Source organism: Danio rerio, chromosome 13, assembly GCF_049306965.1.
Source record: "Danio rerio strain Tuebingen ecotype United States chromosome 13, GRCz12tu, whole genome shotgun sequence".
Classification (NCBI taxonomy): domain Eukaryota; kingdom Metazoa; phylum Chordata; class Actinopteri; order Cypriniformes; family Danionidae; genus Danio; species Danio rerio.
Genome location: NC_133188.1, coordinates 23666383 through 23691245, shown reverse-complemented (window position 1 = coordinate 23691245; position 24863 = coordinate 23666383). Strand labels below are relative to the sequence as shown.

The 24863-nt window shown below is 38.1% G+C and overlaps 1 protein-coding gene and 1 non-coding gene across 40 annotated transcripts in view; one reads left to right on the top strand and one right to left on the bottom strand.

The window, feature by feature from the left end:
• ccdc172 (coiled-coil domain containing 172) overlaps positions 1 to 24863 on the bottom strand; it is a 216616-nt gene that overhangs the window by 154265 nt on the left and 37488 nt on the right. For 6 of the 39 annotated variants that reach the window (XR_012389262.1, XR_012389237.1, XR_012389266.1 and 3 more), the window contains one exon: positions 5403 to 5552. The exons of 11 other annotated variants lie outside the window; for them this stretch is intronic. This is a non-coding gene — a transcript (coiled-coil domain containing 172). Of the gene's footprint in view, positions 1 to 1047; positions 1292 to 4485; positions 5553 to 11962; positions 12972 to 16257; positions 16919 to 18140; positions 20795 to 21562; positions 22239 to 24863 lie in introns of those variants that run through there. 22 more of the 39 variants (XR_012389258.1, XR_012389248.1, XR_012389243.1 and 19 more) reach the window with 12 other exon arrangements.
• si:ch1073-126c3.2 lies at positions 18340 to 24673 on the top strand. Its single transcript, NM_001144786.1, is given in 6 exon segments — positions 18340 to 18506; positions 18603 to 18691; positions 18838 to 18952; positions 19122 to 19234; positions 23545 to 23659; positions 23771 to 24673. Coding segments are annotated over 6 exon segments (666 nt in total). The 5' UTR covers positions 18340 to 18457; the 3' UTR covers positions 23956 to 24673.

Below are 24863 nucleotides of genomic sequence, written 5' to 3'. Positions count from 1 at the left end.
CTTCTATTGTCCAATTTTGATGAGACTGTACAATTTGTAGCCTCAGTTTCCCATTCTCAGCTGAGAGGAGTGACACTTGGTAAGGTCTTCTGCTGTTGTAGCCCATTCGACTCAAGGTTCAACATGTTGTGCGTTCAGAGATGCTCTTCTGCATACATTGGTTGTAACAAGTGGTTATTTGAGTTATTATTGCCTTTCCCTTAGCTCAAACTAGACTGGTCATTCTCCTCTGAGCATCAACAAGGCATTTGTGCCCACAGAACTGTTGCTAACTGGATATTTTTTCTTTTCCGGACCATTCTCTGTAAACCCTAAAGATGGTTGTGCGTGAAAATCCCAGTAGATCAGCAGTTTCTGAAATACTCAGACCAACCCGTCAGACACCAGCAACCATGCCATGTTCAAAGTAACCTTAATCACCTTTCTTTCCTATTCTGATGCTCAGTTTGAATTGCAGCGGATCGTCTTGACCATATCTACATACCTAAATGCACTGAGTTACTGCCATGTGATTGGCTGATTAGAAATTTGCTTTAACGAGCAGTTGGACAGGTGTCCCTAATAAAGTGGTCGGTGATGGTACGTAACTCAGTTACTATTTGTGTAACTAGTAACTATAACTAATTACTCTTTTAAAGAAAAGTGCCCATGTGGTGATCAGAATAGTTGAATAGGTGATTAGGTTATAACTTTTGTTATTTTTGTTTCTAGATTTTAATATAACAATATTAAGACAGCCTACATGGCTATATTTACTATATCTGCTTCCATAACCTTCATTATTATTTTACTGGGCAGAGTTTTTTTTTTTTTTAAATGTAATTAATAAACTGATTTTGTTTCATCCAAATACAAAAATCCTAAATAAAATGTATTTCACAATTCAGGCCAAAATACTGAGATACTATTTTTGGGACCTATCAGCCAGCCCTGCTTCGAAGCAATAAATGAAATTAATGTATTGTGTCCTTGAAGAGACAAAGTAAAAATAGCATCCTTCATAGGGTAAAGCAATCTGAGAAACTGCATTACACACAAAACACCTCTGACTTCAAAATAATAATGTTTATTTAACTGTCCTGCATCAGTGGAGAGCAAAAAAAAAAATACAGCGTTCACTTGACATAAATAATATCGGAGGGCATAAAAGCTTTAGAAAAAAAAATTACTAGCAATCTAGATGAAAATCCAGTCTTCGGGTAGATTGAAGTGGGTCACTAAGCACGCTCCATTACTCAGAGCTCTTTGGGCACTGCAGAGAGGTCTGCATATGTCACGCACACTCGCTGCACTGTATGGATGAAGCGATGTTAGGAATGAGGGATTACGAAGTACATGCATTAAAGCCACTCAGCCCACATTCACATTTAACAGACCTGCCTTTATTATTCAGTCAATCACTGGATTTCATTTTTACTAAATGCACAACTACTGTACATCATAGACTAGTTCAGTACATGACCACTTTTACTGGAAATTAACATTAGCACAAGGCATATGACACAGTATAATATGACATCTGTTGCATTCTACTAAAGGCATGGGACGATAACCGGTTTACCGCAGTTTAAAAAAAGTCAAGGTTTTAAAACCGCCAATGATCTGAAAAACATATCTGTCATGTACCAACATCCAAGCATGCTATAGACCTGCACAGTCCAGTGGCTTTACTTTGTATCCACAGGAAAAAAAAAAAAAAAAAAAAAGACCTACAAAGATGCCTTTTCAAGTTGTAAAGAAATCTGTGCTTTTTTAAACTAATCAAGGAAGCAAAAGTCAAAATATTTCAAATGTTTCAAAGTATATTGTGTTCAATGTAGAACAATGACAATGTTTTTCTACCCAGATATTTAATAAAATTAATAAATTAGGGATGAACAATATTGGAAAAATTTGACATTGAGATTTTTTTTTTCTTCTCAGCGATATAAATACAAGTTTCAAGAGTTAGCTGATTAGCTGATGATTGATTATAAAGCAGGTTTGGCATGCTGTCCCAGAAAAGAGCCCTGAGCTCAGAATATCCTTGAGCCCAAGGCTCCCTCCCACTTGAAGGCGAGTTTGAGCTCAGGTAGGTCTTGAGAACTCCGCTGCTTGTGAATGTGTTAGGAATAGCTTTGGGATATAGCTGACTAAAACAGGTCGCACACCAGAAGTGCCGCTCTGAGACGCACACTGTCACGCCACACAGCGCCACGCATTTCAGGATTCTAAACACAGGTTTCTATCAGGGTACAAACACCGGCGACGGTGCTTAGCAGGCCTGTGCAGAGACCGTCCAAAGGGCATGTGCAGAATAAATTTTTTGAAGAGCGGGGGGGAGGGGGGGAGGTTGTGAGGGGGGGTGGGGGGGAGTTGTTGTTGCGCGCGTGTACTGAAGAGCGGTGTTGTCGCGCGCATGTACTGAAGAGCGGTGTTGTCGCGCGCGTTATGATCAGCTGTGTTGTCGCGCGCGTTATGATCAGCTGTGTTGTCGCGCGCGTTATGATCAGCTGTGTTGTCGCGCGCGTTATGATCAGCTGTGTTGTCGCGCGCGTTATGATCAGCTGTGTTGTCGCGCGCGTTATGATCAGCTGTGTTGTCGCGCGCGTTATGATCAGCTGTGTTGTCGCGCGCGTTATGATCAGCTGTGTTGTCGCGCGCGTTATGATCAGCTGTGTTGTCGCGCGCGTTATGATCAGCTGTGTTGTCGCGCGCGTTATGATCAGCTGTGTTGTCGCGCGCGTTATGATCAGCTGTGTTGTCGCGCGCGTTATGATCAGCTGTGTTGTCGCGCGCGTTATGATCAGCTGTGTTGTCGCGCGCGTTATGATCAGCTGTGTTGTCGCGCGCGTTATGATCAGCTGTGTTGTCGCGCGCGTTATGATCAGCTGTGTTGTCGCGCGCGTTATGATCAGCTGTGTTGTCGCGCGCGTTATGATCAGCTGTGTTGTCGCGCGCGTTATGATCAGCTGTGTTGTCGCGCGCGTTATGATCAGCTGTGTTGTCGCGCGCGTTATGATCAGCTGTGTTGTCGCGCGCGTTATGATCAGCTGTGTTGTCGCGCGCGTTATGATCAGCTGTGTTGTCGCGCGCGTTATGATCAGCTGTGTTGTCGCGCGCGTTATGATCAGCTGTGTTGTCGCGCGCGTTATGATCAGCTGTGTTGTCGCGCGCGTTATGATCAGCTGTGTTGTCGCGCGCGTTATGATCAGCTGTGTTGTCGCGCGCGTTATGATCAGCTGTGTTGTCGCGCGCCTACTGAAGGGTGGGACCAAGAGTGTGCCGCGTCGCGGGGCACTTTTGATCATTTTGGAAGGGCACTTTCTAACCAAGACTAAAAAGGGCATGTGCACTGCACAGGTTGAGCCCTATGTGTGCACGTGCCTGGTGCTTAGCCACGACTGAGGACAATGATCATATTTCTGCCGTGCCACTGGTTTCATTTTACTTTCAACTGTCACGTGTGCGTTGTGTTGCGGCGCACTTTGGATTAGTCAATTTACTGTCTTTGGATGGTGAGAGGAAACCGGGTAACCCAAGGAAAACCCATGCAAGCATGGGGATAACATCCAGACTCTGAACAGAAACGCTGACTGGCATTCTAAAGGCTCGAACCAGTGGCATTCTTGCCATGAGATGACAGTGCTAACCACTGGGCTGCCATGCCACCCTCAGGAGAAAGGGGAAGAGTAAGGGTGAAAGGGGGGGGGGGGGGGGGTTCTTCTATATGAAGATGACTGGAGTGAAAAACTGGATTTATAGTGACACAGAATTTGTCTTATAAAATAAAATAAAAAATGTTATTTTTTCGAACTACTTAATTAAAATAAGCTGAAACAACACAACTCTTGAGATTTCATTGAGACAATTGTATTGTTTTATGTTCAATACTCTTAAATTTGTAAAAACCAATAGGTTAACTTTATTCTTTCATGTTACCCTAACACAAATTGATTGTGTGGAACCCAGCATTTTTTGATATGTATGAATAAGGTTTTTTAAGCAGTGTATTTTAAGCAGCACACGTATTCACTTATTTTACACACACACACACACACACACACACACACACACACACACACGTTTCCACCACTTTACTTTCCTAACACAGCACTGAAGTTCTTATTCAAGCCCAGATTACATGCTTTACTTTAATGCTTTTCTAACTTGCTTTAGAACATCGCTACATTCAAAACTCATCACCAAAATTGTCACTCTCTCTCTCTCACACACACACGCCGACACACCTATTCAATTTCAGCTTCTTTGTATTCACTATATATCCATTATAAAATGTTGCAGCGGACTTTTAAAGCTCTTCATCATTTGGGTCCTTTTTATCTTTCACTATAACCGTCCACAGTGTGCTTTAAGGTCATCCTTTACAGATTTACTGACTGTTCCAAATTTTAATTAAGAACTATGGGTGGCAAGGCTTTTAATTCTGATGTGCTGAAACTTTAGTACCATATTCACAAACTAGATTTTATTTCTCTTCTCTTTAGTATTGTATAGTTTTTCGCTCTAACAAAAGCACAAACTTGTCATAGTAGTGTTGCTTGACAATTGTTGGTAATGTTTTAAAGTTTCAGGTACAGTATGTATATTTATTTTTTTCTTACAATTGGGTGGCGCAGTGAATAGCGCTGTCACCTCACAGCAAGATGGCATTTCTGTGTGGAGTTTACATGCATATTCGCTTAAGTTTCCTCTGGGTGCTCCGGTTTCCCCCACAAGTCCAAAGACATGCTGTATAGGTGAACTGGGTAAGCTAAATTGTCCATAGTGTATGTGTGTGAATGAGAGTGTATGGGTGTTTCCCAGTGATAGGTTGCAGTTGGAAGGGCATTCGCTGCGTAAAACATATGCTGGATAAGTTGGCCATTCATTCTGCTGTGGCGACCCCTGATTAATAATGGGACTAAGCCGAAAAGAAAATGAATGAATATGTATGAAAGAAATTCTTTCATCATGAATAATGAATGAAAATTCATTACAAGTGTTAAAACTGTTGAATTGTTGCACTTTTTTATTACAAATCGATTACGTTTATTTCATTTAAAATGGACAAGAAATAATTATAATCTAAACACCAAATTAGAAAATATAATTTCTGAAGGATCATGCGACACTGAATTTAATGCCGAGTTTAAACTGCATGGTTTTCAAAGCAGTTGTGTCATGGGTGTTTTCACACTGCATGACTATCTGGGGTAGCGTTTCATCTGTACTTTGTTTATACTGCAATACACTTTACAATAGAAAGAATTGCAGACAACTTTGTCTCAGTCCAAAAACAACAACTGTCACAACCAAACACACATGAGAAATGACATGGTAACGTAGCATATGTCTTGTTATTAACTACATAATGAGAAAGAAGCCTTTAATGGGGTAGAAAATGTTATTATTTTGCTTACCTGGTCTTTTAAGGAAATAAGCAATTTCTCCTCCATTTTTCCTCCATTTCTTGGATCCAAACTGACTGAGAAGAAGCACTCTTAACTTCTTCCCCAATCTCCAACTGGCCTGCAGATACCCACAGTAGAGGGATGCTGCTCTCTCAATGGCTGTAGGTAATCGTCAATGTTATTTTCAATCAGAACACATTTCACACGGCATGATTTGAATCGTAGACAGGTCCAGATATTTATCATGCCGAATATCTGACTGGTGTCAGCGACTCATTGGCGATTCTCTCAGATCGCGTCTTTGATAGTTCACACTGTGTGATTGTTACTCGTGTGAACGATTTGCCTGTGATTTCAGGCATTTGTCTGAAATTTATCTAAACCTGTCAGCGAGTGAAATCTGGGCCAAAATCATGCAGTCTGAACTCGATATGAGTGATTAATGTTGAAAATGTAGCTTTAAAATCACAGGACTAACTCACTAAAAAACTAAAACTAAAAAAACACTTAAACAGAAAACCCTTTTTTTTTAAACATTTTTAAAACTAGGAATTAATAAAAATGAGGAAAAGTTTCAATTGTAATTAAAATGATTATACGAGTTCTACAACAGTCTAAAATATTCAAGTAGATATTAGCAAACAAGGGAAAAAAAGATCCTTCTGACATGAAATAAGAAACCAATGAAGTTATAACCTGTAGCAATGGCATTTCTAATGGAAAGGGTGTAAAAGCATCAAGGACACTGGTGACATTTAGAATTAGTAAAGCACTGGGGGAGGATGCTTAACCAAGCATTGGCTAAGGTGTTCTGGTGTTGAAATGCCAGCAGGATTTTTTTTTCTCCCCCCTCCATGTTCTCTGCTCAGACTCAAAGCAGCTGTGACACAGCCACTTTCCTGGTTCTTTATTGCTTTGCACCACTCACAGAGCAGAAAATGCTCAATGCCTGGAACGCCCAAGGGTGGATTACTAGATCTACTCATCTGTTAACTCAAAGTTGATTGAATCTTACCTGAAACAGTTGAAAAATAGTCTCTGCCCTCTTTTTTTTCCCATTCTAAATCCTGATTAGAACACGAATGATAGAATGACAGCATGTTTGATATTTACAACTTCAGTGGAAAATGTCATAGCATTCAGTACTAACATTAAGTATCTTATCAAACTGTGCTGGAAAGCTATCCTGCAGCGCTGAGAAAGACAGAAACGTTAAGGGAAACAAGTGACATTTATCGTTCTGAACTGAACAATATGACATCTTTCTAGCAAATGCAAACAGTTCTGCTTTAAACAATTCTAATATATTGTATTTTAAAAAGCCATTTAAGGATCCTCAACACAGAGTCCCATTTCATTTCAAAGGTTTAAAGAAAAAGCTCAAGGTCCAACAAGATGCAGTTGATCTTTGACTGAAAAGGGTGAGAAGAACTAAAAGAAAACTCCTCATTGTATTTCTCGATCCTCTCCCATGAGTGAGCTAGTCTGTGTTGAGGCATCGCGAACCCTCATTCCTTCTGTTCTATGCCAAGTCTATAAATACCATGGCCCTTGTGGAGGCCTTGCATCAGAATTTGCCCTTGAGCTACTCTATCCAAGCATACATCAGAAAAGGATTCCAGCTGTGAGGTGTATTGGATAGATTACTGCCAGGGACCCTCCAGAACAAGGATTGGCTGACACTCGCTCCATGTCAAATTCCCAGCTATGAAAAGTTCTCCGTTGAGTATAGTGCTTAAGGCACGCTATTAACCAAATGCTTCATCCTCATACTTTTTTTTAATTTACTACTTCTGCCTTTTATCTACTTTTTTCTACACACGTGTACATGAAACATTAAACACATTATCATGTCAGGTCCCAAATGCTCCATGCCTTCTTTCACAGCAAATGCAAAAAGACATGCACATTCTTTTCTTTTCATCTTTTCTGACTGTCAACACAATTCTCATTTCTCTCCTGTTAAAGCAGCACATCCACAGTGTTAAATGTACCTATCCATTTTACACTCAGTCTTTTAGGCTTTTATTGTGTGTGCTAATTTTAATGATCAGACAGCTGTCCATATGCATGCCACATAAATGCGTCTCTACAAAACTAATTTCTATTAAAGAGCCCATATTATGGGTTTTTGAAAATCCCCTTCCATGTAGTGTGTAACACAGCTCTGAGTGAAGTGAAGTTTCCAGCTAGGGCTTAAATCTGTAAGAGTACAGTGTTTAAAACGGTTGATTAATCTATAAAAGAGTCGACTCATAGTGCTTCAAACGAGTCGCCTTGATAACGAGTTATTAGGTGTTTCGCCATGACGTTCGAACGAAACCAAGTTATTCATGTGCACGCGCAAACCCGGGAGATTTGAAACCTGCGGCCCCGCTCTCTGACTCAGAAACCCAGACACACACACACCCACAAACACACACACACAAACATGCCGGTCGATTGAAGTCGCACTGCAGATGGATATTATCGAGTCTCTACCCAAAGATAAAACCTCAGCATTATAACCAAGCAGTTGGAAACTACTGGAAACTTCTGGAAACTACATGCTACAAAGAATACTTCATCAGCGTTTGTTAAAGGAAGGATCAGTAAAGAGTAACTTACTGCTGGACGTCAGGATGGGTTTCTTCCTCCATTTCTCAAGTGTAAGTACGTGCGATTAAAGTTGTTGCCTCGTTGACTCTAGCTTGCAAATGTATTTAGTTGTGATTTGTTACTTGTAACCGCGTGTACTGTATCAGGTTAACTCGCTATATTCTCATATCGCGTGCAAAGCCACGTTAAAAACACGACGCATGCTGCTTTGTTTACGGAGCCCCGTGGAGGAGGAGTAGTGTGCGTGTGTGTGTGTGCGTGCGCTGTCGTCCGGAGGTATGTGTGTGTGTTTGTGTGTGTGTGTGTGTGTGTGCGTGTGTGCGCGCGCGTAGTCGTCTGGAGATGTGTGTGTGTGTGTGTTTTTGGGAGTGAGACAAGCAAGAAGATCACCTCAACAGTTTTTGCTCAATAAAATAGTTAGTCGTCTGTATTTTCAAGTCCATTATCTGTATTTACATTGACCCACTGGCAGCTAAAATCCACGCCTACACTATCGAGCGTGTATGAACTGCTTACTTTTATATTGCTGATTAGCTGTTGGGCATTTCACTCTCTCACTGAAGGCAGTCGACCAATCGCAACAGACTGTCATCGGTCCAATCAGCGCAGATTAGCTTCGCGCTAAGGTGGGGTTTGGGAACAAATGAATCACTGGACGATTCATACAGGAGTCGCTGAAATAATTAGGTAAAAATAAATGCAGATTATAAGACCACGAAAGTGTTTTTTGACCTTGCATGCATATTAGACTGTTGTTGGAGACCCTTACAACCAAGATTCAATTCAATTCTAATCAGCTTTATTTGTATAGCGCTTTTACAATGTAGATTGTGTCAAAGCAGCTTCACATAAATGGTCATAGTAACTGGAACAGTGTAGTTCAGTTTTTTAGTGTTTAAGTTCAGTTTAGTTCAGTTTAGCTCAGTTCAGTGTGATTTAATCATTACTGAGAGTTCAAACACTGAAGAGCAAATTCATCGATGCGTAGCTCTACCAATCCTGAACCATGCGAGCCAGTGGCGACGATATGACCCTATTTCATGTATAATATGGGCTCTTTAAATAAAACTCTCTAAAATTCTCTGAGTAAATGCATGCTTGACCAGTAGTCAGAATCAGTGTGGCTTGCCAGGTTTCTGACACCTCACCAGCATATACAGTAATTAAATACATTGGAAAAACACTAGAGATTACTTTAAAGGGTCACAAAACAAACATAAACATTTTTTTTCTGAGATGTTGACAGTCATTTGTATTTCCCACGCTGCTAAAAACACTATTAGGACACCTATATTTCACAAAAAAAAAAAGTGAAAAATTGTTGTTTTGTGTTATTTCGAGCAAATTTGTTCTTCAGATTGGAAAAGAAATTTTGAAGCTGCGTCACAGCCATAAGATCCTTCTGTAAATTCCAGCATGGAGACTGGATGTCTGTACTGGCAAGTACAACATGATGTCTTTGAGTTTTCAGCATTAATTCATGCGAAAGACTTGGTTCGAACCAATCAGCAAGCTCAAACGTGAATGAGATGCAACTTCATTAATATTAATGATATAGCTTCTAGTTTTTACCTGTTACAGTGTTCAGATGGCAGAGAGACGCCATGTTGTGTTGCCAACCATAATCAAAACCGTAATTAAGTGGTCTGCTATAGCGTGACAAAAATTTGTTTGTAAAGAAAAATTTTTACCCAAAAGCTCATCTGGAAATGGTGAAATCCAGATTTGCCACTTGTCTTTTTTTATTTTTATTTATTATTTTTTTAAAGACGCGGTTTGAGTTCGTGTTGGTTGTCCTGTCTCTACACATTTAGTAAGTGTGCAATCGATGTTCTTTGTTCATGTTTATTCAGATGACAAAGCTGGTAAGTATTGCAGCAGTCCTCTTTCAGTTTTTAAAGACATTCCTTAGTCAAAAGTATTTAGTTACTAAGTTTACAGTACAATAATAGCACTACAATATAATTTAATTAAAGATTCGCTGTAAATGCTGCTCTCTGATTGTAAACATTTAAACATCTTAATCGAACTATTACCGTCGTCTAGGACTTTTGATGTGCATGCATTTCTCCACACTTTGTGACAATAGTCTTACACATGGCTGTTAAGCGCTATTCTCTGCACCTACCAAGTCTCTGTATCTATTGAGAAATGCAGAGGTTATTTTTCTCCCATTCGTCCATTTGCAGTTTCTCGCATCCAATATCTTGTTTGTCACGGTGGCATGCAAGACATGTTTAAGAATGACAGTGAAAGTGCCAAACTGCAGTTAAAGTCGACAAATTAAAAATGAAACACCTGAAATTACATGAAACTACAGGGGACACATGGATAGCCTGGTGACGCAATGATGTAAATCGAATTACGCGTTATAACATGTAAAATAGGATCAGGAAAGCAACATTCAAAAAAGTAACTCATGTTAGCATCTAAAACATATTATTGTCTAATTCAGATTAAGGCAAATAATTTGATTACTGATGTCCATGTGAACATAGTCACTGTCTATCTCCCCTGTGTCTGTCTTTGTGTTGCCTCTGTGGAAATCAGCTGTAGTGTGCATAATGAAACTCGCCTTTTCATGCAAATCCTTCCCTTTTTCGCCACTCAACACTCCCACCTAAACAAACCTGGACTCACCCACTTTCCTGAATTTTTTCCAAACTAGAGGTGTGAAAACAATCTGCAGATACAGGGGTGTTTCATGGCCCTTTATAATCTACAGTAAATGCAAAGTCAGTTCCTTTTGTTAAACATCAAACTAAAGATAACAACAAGTAATTGTATAATGATATTGCATCGTTTTGACCAAATTGTTTTTTGCATTGCTCTGGCAACATTCATTAAATTCTTTACATTTAATGTAGCTAACTAGCTAATTACAGCTAAGCAAATAAAATGATGAAACTGCTGTGTTATGTAAAAGTATATGCATAACTATTTCATGTAATTTTAAATTACTCAAAGGCAAGCAAACCTACATAGAAAATTATTCTTAGCATTCATTTATTTTTAGTAAAAAAAAAAAAAAAACAAGCAGAGGCTGTTAATCTGTCAAGACTGATCTTTTCACCAATTAAAAAACTAGAGGAGCATCTTTTTTTTAAGTTGTCATAACAGGTCAGTCTAGTGCTTACTAAGAAACAAGAATGTAATAGGAATCTCCCAGTGTTCTGGCACATTTATGATCACGGTCATGGTTTATTCAAACTCCAACTGTATATATAGCAGAGTAAAAATGAAAATTAAAACTATAACTCAAGGCCACAATGTAATTTGGAGACTATTTGCATTTTTGTTGGCCTTCTGAAGCACTGTCAAAGTTCCTTTTATTTTCTGTCTTTACTTCTAAAACTAGAATATGTTTAAAGTAATGTTTAGGAAATGTGTATATGCTCCCTCTACCATATTTGAAAATTTGATCCCATCTGAGCCAGACAGTTGGATGCAGATGAAATCCCTTAGCAACCTTTCAGAAAAAGAACTATATTATTATTATTATTATTATTATTATTATTAAGACGATTAATAAAAAAATACATAAAAAGGATTTGCTTTTCATTCATTTTTTGTTCAATTAAATTCCTATTATTAAAAAAAAAACCCTCTCTGAATACATCTACCTTCCCAAGCAACATTGTGTTGGCAAAAATCCCATGCCAACAAATTCTGACACTCAAGAGAAAAAATATGTTGTATGATTGCCAAAGAATGTGATAACATCCAACACTTTAAATCTCTCCGTCACTCTCACCGTCAGTATTTACTTTATATTACCATCGTCCATTTAATTTAAATATGGAAATTAATTTAAATATTTAAATTAAATTCCATTTAATTTAAATATGAGACTCAAACAAAACCACCTAAGCACAAATTGTTCAGGACATTTACAGTGTATAAAGCATTTTAGGCAGCATTTGTCCTAACACAACAGACTGTAAGCAGGAATGTGACACGGACAACAGGGTGCGGATCCAAATGCAGGTTTATTGGCGAGGTCAGGTAAGCAGTGGTCAATACAGGGGCAAACAGATGTACAATGGCAATCCAGAGTCATAGTAATAGAATAGGCAGATGGTCACAAAGCAGGCAAAAACTTGGCAAAACAATACAAAGGAAAACACATTGTAGTGCCACTCAAACAGTAGATAAGACTCAGCAACAACTGTGTGTTTGAGAGGTGTATATATAGTCTGTGTTATCAGTCCGAAAGCAGCTTTAGTTGTTAGTGTCTAATCAATGTTGATTTGGAGTAGGTGAGAGTTTGGTTGCATGACTGGGTCCCACTTTATATAAAGTGTCGCTTATACCTGTGAACTTGCATGGTAACTAGGCGTGTAAGCAGTATGTAACAACAGTGTATGTAAACACTGGTACATAGTAATTACTTGTGTGATACGGTATGTGCAATGGCTGCTGGATGGACCAAGTGAATTTAGATGCTCCGTCACTTCTGCTTTTATATTGACCATGGATAATGTGGAGAAGTTGGACAAAATGATTTATGTTTATCTAGAGGCGCACACAAAGACGAAATCTAACAGCGTGAAGTGACTGGACAACATTTGTGGTTGAGGACTGTCAGTGCCCTGCTGGTCATGGCGATGAAGGCCCGTGGAGTCGGTGCTGAACGTGGGTCTGCGGATCCCCAGCATCATGTTGCTGGAGGTGCTGCTCCAGAAGATCCAGGAGAGTAGTCTCAACAATAACCCCTTATTCCAGTACAAATATAAAGGTTTAAATTTGCATTATGTTGATTACATCCTCAGTCTGGTGCTGTTGACATTACCCCGACAACACTTGGTGCAGCTCTACCTTTACATGCTCACAGCTCTTCTGCTCTTCGCTGGACACCAGCTAACCAGGGATTATTTTTGTGGAGAGCTGGACTCTGGTTACGAGGGACCTCTCTACCTGGAGCCCCTGTCCATGAACAACAGCGCTCATTGGTTAGGTCATGGTTTGTGCACTGTGTTCCTGTGTCAAGCAGACCAGACAGATCAGGCTGTTTTCTGCACACCTGCTCCCCTTAGTGGCTAGACTGTGCCTTGAGCCCCTGGAGACAATCCTCTTCACTGCATCCAATTTGCTGATTCCGTACAATTTGGCCAAAACTGCCTACAGAGAGCTAGTGCTGGTGGGTAGTTGTAGTATTGTTAACACTGAGTATTGTTAACAGATTTTGTTCAGTTCATAGCCTTGATTTAGCTGAACAAACCTGTATATACTTTGTGAATATTGTATAGTTTTATTTTTCTTTATTGTTATTTTGTCACTTTCACCTTTTTGCTGGATTTTTTTCTTTATTTTGTGCCAAATAAATCACTCTTCACCTTCACCAGCCTCTTCTGTGACACTTTTTGCCTCTATCTGCCCGGTCAATCGTAACAGTTCCAGTGTAACTACAAACATGTAACATCCCACTAAATACTAGGTGTAAGTTCAAATGTGTAACTGGACATTGGTAAATGTGTGTACTTGCACAAGTATTACACAAGTAAATACTATGTACCAGTGTGTACATACACTGTAACTAAATACTACTTATACATCTAGTTACCATGTAAGTTCACAGGTATAGGAGACTTCATACTAAGTGAGACCCATGAGTGGGATCTGTAGTCCATAAACCGGCAGTTTTGTGGTTTGTGTGACTGTTCTACAGTGATCACTGTAATCATGACACAGATGACTTGCTTTGCTAAGCTCACATAATTAAATGGGCAAGACAGAAAAAAAGAAATTATGCTAATAATTAAAATATGAAAAATTTACCTTACATGGAAAACTTTTTTTACCAAAAAAGTTCTCAATTTCAAGCAGCTACATTTCAATTCTGTTATATTGCCAGACATTAATCCTTAAGTTTAAAAGTCATTATTGAAATGCTAAGTTAACAACCCGAGTTATATGGCTGAAAAGAATTGCATTGCTATAAGTAGCATTAATGTAACTGCCCGGACTTACAATCAATGGATGTGCCTTTACTATACAAGCGCAAAAAAAAATCTTCTTTTTAGCTGTCAGACCAATGGCTAGGCATTAAATGTATAATCATCTAAAGCTGCGTTAAAGCCGCTTTTGTGTGCAGACACTTAAAGAATAGTTTAGGACATCACAGCCCTGCAATCATCTCTTCCAAACCTCTTAAGCCACAACAGGAGAGCTCTCATTAATACATTCTCCTTCAAGAGATGCAATGAACTTAAGAGTCTACAATCAAGCGAAATGAGTTTAGTGAAAGCCTTTGTCATGGCTGTGTACTGCAGTAATTAATCCTCAAATTAAACAAATGAGCAATTAGAGGAGAAAGTAATTATTATGATTTAATTTGTTTGAGTGAGCAGTCCTCTGAGGCATGATTTAATGTCTAGGTATTCATGCAGAGTGAATATTCATTAGCCCAAAAGTATTGCTTCCTCTAGTGAATTGTTTGACAGCTGTCTTACAAGCTTTCACTGACTGAAACATACTAATCAAATTTAAGGGGAACTCACAGCTAATAACTATTAAAGCTGAACAAATGGAGAGAAAATGGCATCAGGTCAAATTATGAATGATTTCTGAAGTTTATTAAATAAACTTAAACAAATGAAGGCTAATACAACTTTTGAGAACTATTTTCTTTCTTTCTTTCAACAATAACAATTAATATTTTGTTCTGAGACTTGTGCTGTATTTTTTAATCACAAATACATGAAAACTCCTGCTGTAAAAGACTCTAAAACATGATGATAAAACATATGAGGGCAGTTACTGTAATCAAATATGAAAATGTTATTATGATTGGCTGATGGCCGATACACATCATGATGCTGAGCCAGCATCGCGATCCTCCGCCCGCCACAGTTACCCGTTTGCAAAAAATACACCATTTCCACTAATACAGTTTTAAAAAGCCATTTTAGAACAAAATTGATCCACATCCACATTGACGTTTAATCTAACATTTCTGAAAAGCCCTCCTTCCACACTAAACCACTAAAAAAAAAAAAAAACGCACATCACATGACCACACACACACACACACATATAAACACTCTGTCATGCGGTGCAGTGTAGGCTATGCACGTGTCTGACTCTCAACTCCAGCAGTCACCCCAGAGAGCAGTGCACGTCGGACAGTTTATCAAGGATGTACCGCTGGATTGCTTCTCACTATAGTTGTTCAACGTGATATTAAATTATCTTGCCTCTATCAAATGACTCTTCAGTCTTTTTAATCTATCAGGTAACGTTTCACAACGTTAGTACACTGCTTCAATCTTTCACATTCATGTGAGTACCGAGTTTGTCGACGCCATTATGACTCAGATCACTCTGCCTATTCATGTCCATTTCCGTGAGTCTCATGAAAAAAAGTGATTGACAGGTGGTAATTTCTGTGTAACTTATCTTTATTTATTTTTGATTCGGTTATGAGTAAAACAAAGACCATGTGGGTCAGAAAGTTTAAACGGTAGGCTACAAAAAATGTATTTGTTATGTATTAAATAAATTTTTATTAATAATTAATAATTAGAGTAATTAGAATAATTAGTAGACCGCTGCCTACGAAGACGGTCATCGTTCATCACGATGTTTATATATATACACACACACACATACATATTTATATTCTTTTATATTAATTTACTACCTTATAAAAGTCTTGTCGCCTAATGTCTAGTTCACACTAGAGGATTTTAAGCCTGATTTGAGCCCGATTTGGAAGTTAACGAGCTCGCCGACAGATCGAGCTATGATCGGGAAGAAATCAGCGGGTGCACGGTGCTCGCCGCTCTTCATGTGTGAACTACTGAACAATGCATCAACGAGGCTCGCTGGCGCGTCGCCGACACCTCGCAAACGGAAATCCAACATTTAGCATGCTAAATATTCCAGAGCAGTCGGCCGACTCAACCCCACATGTGGTCCGATGTAGTGACAAGCTGCAGCCAATGAGTGAGCATATCGGCATGAGCTGAATGCCTGTTTGCTCAGGAGCTCACCAGAAACATCTGTGATTGGTCAGAATGGGCATCAGTGCACTCGCTTGATTCTGTGTTAACACAGACATGAGAGTAGGCTATATTAAAAGTGGAACTAGAATTCTGTAACTATTAGAATTACCATACTGCTCATTCTGACCGTTCTCATATAAAACGCCATATTGTCACAACATATTTATATTCAAAGCTATTATTGAGATATTAAAATTAAGCTTTGAATGTCTGGCATCATATTTAATGAGAACATTACCCTAAAAATATAATCTTCTTTTGGTAATACAGCCTAAAAATATGTAGTTAAGATACTAGAACATGCAAAGGTCTTGGCTTTCACTTTCACTTTCAAACAGGAGCTATTTCACGGCACAGAATATGCTGTTTTGAAAGATATCTGAAGTAAATTGATGTTTTTGCCATCAGAAAGTTTTGTTTATGTTAGCAGGAAGTTGCTAGGCAAAAAAAGCACACATATTTAAAGTCACAGCGAAAAGTATCAGACATGCATGCAGTCATTTTGACCAATATGGTAATTTAAGGCAGAAATGCTCAGTTCTTTACTGTTTTGTAATAAAAAAAAAAACAATGTCAGAAAGAAATGCACCAATAGATAGAAAACGGCAGGGTGTTATTTGTTAGTTTTATTTCAAAGAGTTATACAATTACAAAAATGAAAAACTCTCTGTGTATCTATCCACTCTATCCTTGCAGATGAGTGATTAATCCGCTGATGCATCAGCTGATTTGACGATGTTTTTAAATGCTTTCTCCAAAGCTTGAAACGCTGTCAGTGATGTAATCAGCACACAAGCAGCCAATAGTGTTCAGCTTTTTCTGACGACTCCTCCCTCAAAATTTCATTGGCTGTGGTTTGGTAGCTGGAATGAGCTGATGGGGAATGAGTTGTTGTCAGATCATGTAGTGTGTGACCCCCCTCTTGTGGATCATTCACAGAGTGTTGCGTAGTGTGAACACCACAGAGATTAAAAGACACAAAGTCAAGTCATGTAGTGTGAACGGCACAGCGATCTGCTGATGCATAAAATCCTGTAGTGTGAACTAGGCTTAACCAAGTTTTAGGAACAAATAACGAATTCTAGTTGTTCTAGCTAACCATTTGGTATCAGAAGTGGTTTATATAAAGGCCAAAGGCCCCTAGATTATGCTTATTTTAACCAAAATAAAATATGATCATGTCTATATTGTTTATTATTTAATTAGTAAGGTCAGACTTGAATTAAACAAGTTTTGTCACTTAACAGAAATAATGTCCAGTATAAAATATAAAGTAATCATGGAAAAATAATAGTGTGTACACTGTAAAAAATGCAGGGTTTCACACAATTCATTTATGTTGTCCCAACACAAATTGATTAAATTAACCTAACACTTTTAATAAATGTATGTAGATTAAATAAAAAAAATGAGCTGTCCCAATGAAATCTGAAGAATTGTGTTGTTTCAGCTCATTTTAAATAAGTAGTTTGAACTAGTACGAGCAAGATTTTTTATTTTTTATTTTTTTTGGAGTGTATGACTCCCATGAGCTTGGAGGACTGCATCCATACATCTCTGCAATGATTTAAATATCTTATTAGCTCCCAGAGTTTATTAAGATTCTTTAGATCCATCTTCAATACCTCCTCCATCTTAACCCAGACATGCTGAATAATGTTCATCTCTAGTGACTGGGCTGGCCAATCCTGGAGCACCTTTACCTTCTTTGCTTTCAGTGACGATGTGGAGGCTGAAGTATGAGAAGGAGCACTATCCTGCTGAAGAATTTGCCCTTTCCTGTGCTTTGTAATGTAATGGGCAGCACAAATGTCTTGATACCTCAGGCTGTTGATGTGTCCCTATGTATTTATACCCCTTAGTTTCATTCAGTCTTTGTCCGGTATTCTCCCTCTCAGTTGATGTCTGTTTTCACCCCATGTCCTGTGTTCATTCATGTGTCTACGTGTTTTGATAATCCTATGATCCAGTGCCTTCCTGTAGTGGCGTTGCACATTATTAATGTCTTTTCACTATTAATCAATTTATTTCTGGTTTTTGTCATGTTAACCTTGACTGACAGAGGCAGTTAAGGACTGAATCTATATATGTCAGGATTTAACTCTAAAACACTGACCTTGATTGAGTAAATATCCAACAGTGATTCAGTAGCACAAAACACAGCTTTATATCAAAACAGCAGCAAATCAGAAGTTACAAACTTTACATTCCGAATAGTGTTTAGTAGAGTTGACTCTTCTAATTGTGTAGTGAAAACGCAGCATGTTGTTTGAACAGTTTGACCAACTTACTGAAAACCCACTCTTTCAAAACATTACTGATTCTGATTGTTCAAGGCAAGTGTGTTGTAATTTGGTAAACAAATCGAGAGTACATTAACCTCTGATGCAATAAATGTTCACAAAAAAAGAAGATTAAAGGTAAAAATTGCATAGAGTTTTTAGCAGCAACACTAACAACATGGAATCTGCAACAATAGGCAGAAAATGGAAGCAGCTTTTGCTCTTTGGTAAGAATAATTTAGATTATTTCACAGCTCGAATGCTTTGATTGTAATGTCTCTATGAACAGCACTACAGGAGATGTCTTTGGGATTTTTCTACAGCATTTCTCTCAACTTTAACTCATGGACAATCTCATTCTTCATGCCTTCCCGCTGACTTTTCTTTTGATCAGCTTGACAAACAGCTTCAGGTAAAGCATTTTATCTACAGCTAAAACACAGTATCTGTTTGATAACGTTAATAAAATAGTATTGCTGTTTTGTTGACTAGTGCAGGCACACATCAGATACAAAATAAAAATTAAAAAAACGTTAATATAATTTATGATTTTTATAGAACATAAAAAACTGTTTGGAAACTGTATCTGACAACTGGACGTCATACCAACACGGAAACATTCTTAATCAACTACAAGCATTAACTGATATCATTCAGAGGCAAGACAACAAAGGTATAGTAACATTACTTACAATGTTATAACCTATCATGTTCTGGTTATTTTCCAGAACTTTAATATATTGTAGTGCAATTTATAATGTGAAATATGAAAATATAACATGTCATGCATGTATCCTTATACTGCATGTCATACTAGTGAACAGGTCCTTTCTTCTTTTCAGCGTTTCAGAAGTTACTTCCAGAAAACTGTCCAGCTCCAGCAGTGCCTGAGAATGGAGGACTGCTGTGTTTATCTGTGAAGGATAAGATCTACTGTAAACCTATGTGCAACGCGGTATACTATACACCAGTCTCACTGCTATTGAGCCATATTTATTTTTTAATTGTTGTTGTTTTTTATAACAAAAAATCTAGCCAGGCTCATTGGAAATAAGTGCCTCACCCTAGATTTTTGCAAAAATATGTTGCTCCAGGTACAGCATTTCACTGCATGTTTCAGATGACATATTCACTTGAGGGAATTGTCTACATTTGTCTACAAGATGTCTTTATAGTACATGTCCACGAGATGGTGTGGCTTGTCAGATCACCTAGACCACAGGACCCCATAAGGACATGAACCTATAGCCTACATGTCTGTGCGGGACTTTTTTTCAGTCCCACCAAGGCTAGGTTTATTCGGCAGGGGTTCGCTATTTATTCATCTTATGTTTACCCTTTGTCCATCAAAAAAGAAGAGTGGGTGGGGTTGGGGGTGTGGTGTCACTTGGGGGTTGATGGTTGTGGCCCTGGGCCCCCTAATAGTGACTCTGGGGGCCCCTAAAGTGTGTGTATACACTCACTGACCACTTTCTTGGCTACACTTTACTAGTACTGGGTAGGACACACTTTTGCCTTCAGAACTGCCTTAATCCTTTTTGGCATAAATTCAATAGGGTACTGGAAATATGCCTCAGACATTTTGGTCCATATTGACATGATAGCATCAAGCAATTGCTGCAGACTTGTAGGCTGCACATACATGATGCAAATCTCCCATTCCACCACATCACAAAGGTGCTCTGTTGGATTTAGATCTGGTGACTGTGGAGGCCATTTGAGTACAGTGAACTCATTGTCATGTTCAAGAAACCAGTCTGAGATGATTCACACACCATTACATTACCAACACCAGCCTGAACTGTTGATCCAGCATGGATCTATGCTTTCATGTTGTTGATGCCAAATTCTGACCCTACAATCCAAACGTCGAAGCAGAAATCGAGACTCATCAAACCAGGTAACATTTTTCCTATCTTCTAATGTCCAATTTTGGTGAGCCTGTGTGAATTTTTGCCTCAGTTTACTGTTCTAAGCTGACAGGAGTGGCACCCGGGGTGGTCTTTTGCTGCTGTAGCCCATCCGCTTCAAGGTTCAATGCATTGTGCATTCAGAGATGATCTTTTACATACCTCGATTGTAACGAGTGGTTATTCAAGTTACTGTTGCCTTTCAATTAGCTTGAACAAGTCTGGCCATTCTCCTCTGACCTCTTGTATCAACAAGGCATCTGCGCTCACAGAACTGCCACTCATATTTTTTGGACCATTCTCTGTAAACCCTAGAGATGGTTGCATGTGAAAATCTGCTTGAGTTAACAAGCAGTTGAACAGGTGTACCTAATAAAGTGGCTGGTGATATAATTGGGCTGTGACATTACATGTATTTTTTCGAATCATTATAGTACAGGGGTCACAGTTCAGTTCATGCACTGACAACGAATAGTCAGTCAGTCCAAATGTGCCAATCAAACAGTGCAACAACTTACAAGCCATTCACACAGAACGCATCTCTGCATATAAAAGGATGCAAGATGCTGCGCTCAGAGATGGTTCCGCCATGTTGACATTAGCCCCTTTCACACAGTGATACCGGTAAATATCTGGAAAATTTCCGGAACGACTTTACCGGTATATTCAAAAAAGCGCTGTTCACACAGGCGAGGACGTTACGGAAATTTTCCGGAAAAGAGCATTCACACATCCATTCCAAAATACCGGTAAATTCTGACATCATTCACCACAAATGAGCTTTAAACGGCTGCGCTTGTATTTGTAAACATTTGACTAAATTACAAACTCTGTGGATGATCAATATTGTGAACAACTTTCGCAGGATCACTTTCGCATGTCGAGATGTTCATAATATGTGCGTGTGCTGGCGCTCACAGGCACACGCAAAGCTTGAAGGTAAACAAACAAGGGCTTATCATAAGCATATCATCGATGATTATTTACACAGTTGGCATTAAGAAGTACATATAAACGTGACCTGACTAACTTCTAGCAGATAAATGTGTCTGGAAAAATATTCAAAGGCTTTTATTCTCATAAACCGCGCGGACGTAAATGCGTCTGACTGTTGTGATTGGCTAAAGCAGACGACTCACGTCAGCACGTTCTAGACGTGCACGCGCAATCTTCCTGCAATATTCCTTCTGCGTTCACACAGCGCAGCATTCCGGCAAATTGCCGGTAATGTTACAACTTCTCTTTCCGGAAAATAGCCAGAACGAATTTACCGGTATTTTCAAAAAGGACCCGTTCACACATACAACCTTTCCGGAAAATTGCCGGCAATTTTCCGGAAAGGTCTGTATGTGTGAAAGGGGCTATTGTCATACCAACATGCTACTAAAAAACATGTGCAATAAAAGTGCAACATATGCAAAACGTCCCGACTACGAGTTCTTTTGAGTCGTCCACTGCTTTGGAACTGACATTAATGAGTGCTGCTGCAAGTAAAAGTGTATAATAGTTATTCAAATCTTTCACATAACATTCACATAGACAAACAATGGAATATAAGATTCTGTCTCATCTAGTGTGAAAGCAACAGGTGTTGTCCACCACTTTTATGAATTGCCCTTCAGAGCTAGCAATTTCATTAAGAGATTTTGAAGCTTACTGAATCCATGTACACATATTGTTTTTCTGTTGTTTTATAAAAGGATTGAACTCAATATTTGAAAGTTTAATATATGGTCTTCTAATTAGTTTTAATTTTCAATATTTCATATATCTGCATTAAAAGATATTTTACAGTTCTGTAGCTGATTGTGAAAAAATATTTCTGCCTGTTCAAAATACAAAAAAAAAAAAAAAGTGCTGATGATTTTTATATATTTTTTTGCTTTATGTTACTAGTGCAGGTTAGGATTTGCCCATCATACCATAAAGCCACAGCCCAGCTCTCTGGCAGGCATGAAAAACCTCGGACAAACTTTGCAGACCCTCCAAGACTGAGGTTATCCATCCTTGCCTTAGCACCACCCAAGAGTGTGTGAAAAGTGAACACAACTGAAAGCACAATTATTAAAGGTGCAAGTCAAAAGTTTTATCAATCAAATCATATATATTAATTTTATTTGTATTAAAATATATAATTTCATACTAAAATACTATTTTTTGCCTTTTGTTTATATTTTACATAAACCAATAAAACAAAGAATTGAATTTGTGCAGCCTTCAGCACACATGACCACAAACGCTATAGACGCACAGACAAAATGCTATTGTAGGCAGAAACAAAAACAGTTTTTGTGTGTCACTTTAAATGCGAATGCTCTTTCTGCTTTAAACTCCTGATATATTGTTATCTGAGCACACAGAAAGATGGCTGCCAGATGTTATGCTGCTTGAGCATTAAATCACATTCTCTTTTACATCAATGGTCAATCATACACAAGTGTATGAAAAGAAAACATGTTCATCTAGTGGCTGAACAATCCACTGCTAATGAAACAAAGCCTCAGCCCATGGGCTTTTCATTTCATGAAAACTGTGACTCAGGTCTATCCGCTTGTTAAGTGTGATGTCACGCGAAGCGGCTTCCGGGTCCAAGCGCTCTATTCAACTGAATGGGGAGACTCATGAAATGGTTATTATAAATGTTTACAAAGCGATGAACTACTTTCAAAAGTCACGTTTTCAATATATATGTCCATTCCTAATATCCAATGGCCAGATAGTGATTCATTTTTATATAATTTGTTAACATTTTGGTATTTGTGATGCAGCAAGCCCAGAGATATTTGTGTACACTATGACTTTGTACAAAATTAACTTTAATGTGTGATATGAATTAAAAATGATCATAAACAAATAATTTCTCAACTCAAATGAATGGTGGTTTGGACCCAGAAACAGTATTACATACATCACAAACACGTCATCACTTAACAAGCGGATAATCGAGGCCTTTATGTAAGTTTAGAACAAGTGTATGCAATTTGATAGACTGGAAGTAGTTTTTAGCTTTTTACTTTACTGCAATTATTTTATTAGTAGAACCATTTCAGAAAAAAATACTAATTTAATTTTAAAATGCAAAATTGCAATGTAGTCACATGCACACACTGCTAGTGTGGCAGTGGAAATGACATAAGCTGTATCTGTAAGTGTTTTGTACAAACTTCAAAAAGAAAGAAATCCACAGATTCATCAGCACTTCCCAGTAGACAAATAAAGATATTGGCAAAATGCTAAAACCTGAATCCAGGCCAATCCTGTAAAGACCAAAATCCTGACAATCAAATCAATCAATCAATCAATCAATCAATCAATCAATCAATGTCCTTCATGTGTAATCTTTCCATGCAAACAGGGCTATGATTTCAATTTCCTTAGAAGATCAAGGCTGTTTGAGGAATGCAGTACTGCCACAAAACACACATGGACAACACAGTACATTGGTGGCAACAGGCTGGCTATATGCAACAGTGAGTAACAGTAAATCTTACAATATAAAAAAAAAAATCTTACATTCTGTTTGCTTGGGTACACAGATCTAAATATTTCCATGTATATCATCCATTTATTTTTCACTGCAGAGTCTCACATTGAGGTGTCAGGAGCCCCCTCTGCCTACTTCCCTAAAGGCGAGGACTGTCACATAACAAAGAGCAACGAACAACTAACGCAGAACATCACAAACATCTTTAAATCTGAGCTGGCTAAAGTGGAGACCACAGAATCAGAGTCTACCAAACTTCTCTGTGGCAACATCAACAACTAAATCTAAAATGTAGATCAAAAATGGTTTAGAAGATGTTTAGTGCTTGATGTAAAAATACAAATGAACCATGATGATTTCTCTTTTTTCAGATTTATCATGATTAAGCAAAAATGTTACCTTGAGGAAATTAGCGTGCAGCTGTAATGATGAAAAAAATCTAATTGATCATAATAATTGAATAATAACTAAAGTATCTTAGTTTAGGGCTAGTATTGACATATAGTACATGAAAAAAAAAAAAAAAACTTAAGGGTCAAACTGGCAATACACTTTTTCTAGCTCTTATTGTTGGCAAGTAAAGTCTTACAAAATCTTTATACATTATTCATGCTTCTCTAAACAATTTCACAGTATACAATTAATCACTCTCAGACAATGAGAAGTAAAGCAGCCAACATTACTGAGGAGGTTTCAGACTATTTAATTTACATTTCTGGAATAATCAGCCCATCGGGGTCTAAGGAGCATTTGAGAATTAGACAGGTCAGCTTAATGGCAGATGGATTTATATGACCCATTTATATCATAAACACACTGGATGACCATGTTGAAAATTATTTGAGACTTTGCATATTTTACATTAGTCTAAAATGTGCATATAAGCATTTAATTACAAACAAGAAGTATATTTTTTTAACTTATGTGAATACAATTCAGTCTGTATGTAACTTTTTTAAAATAGAAAACAACATGGATAATAAAAGCAAATTTAAATGTTCTTTGTTTGCATGTGTTATTAAAACATGACCACTAGAGGCCAGTGTTGTCAGCATTTTAAATAGAACTGGCACTTACATATAAACGCAGTATCAGATTAGTTATCTACAGAAAAAGACCGATTCTTATTTAAAATGAACTGGCTTAACACATTTCTAACAAATAACAACAATAAAAGCATGAATGTAAAC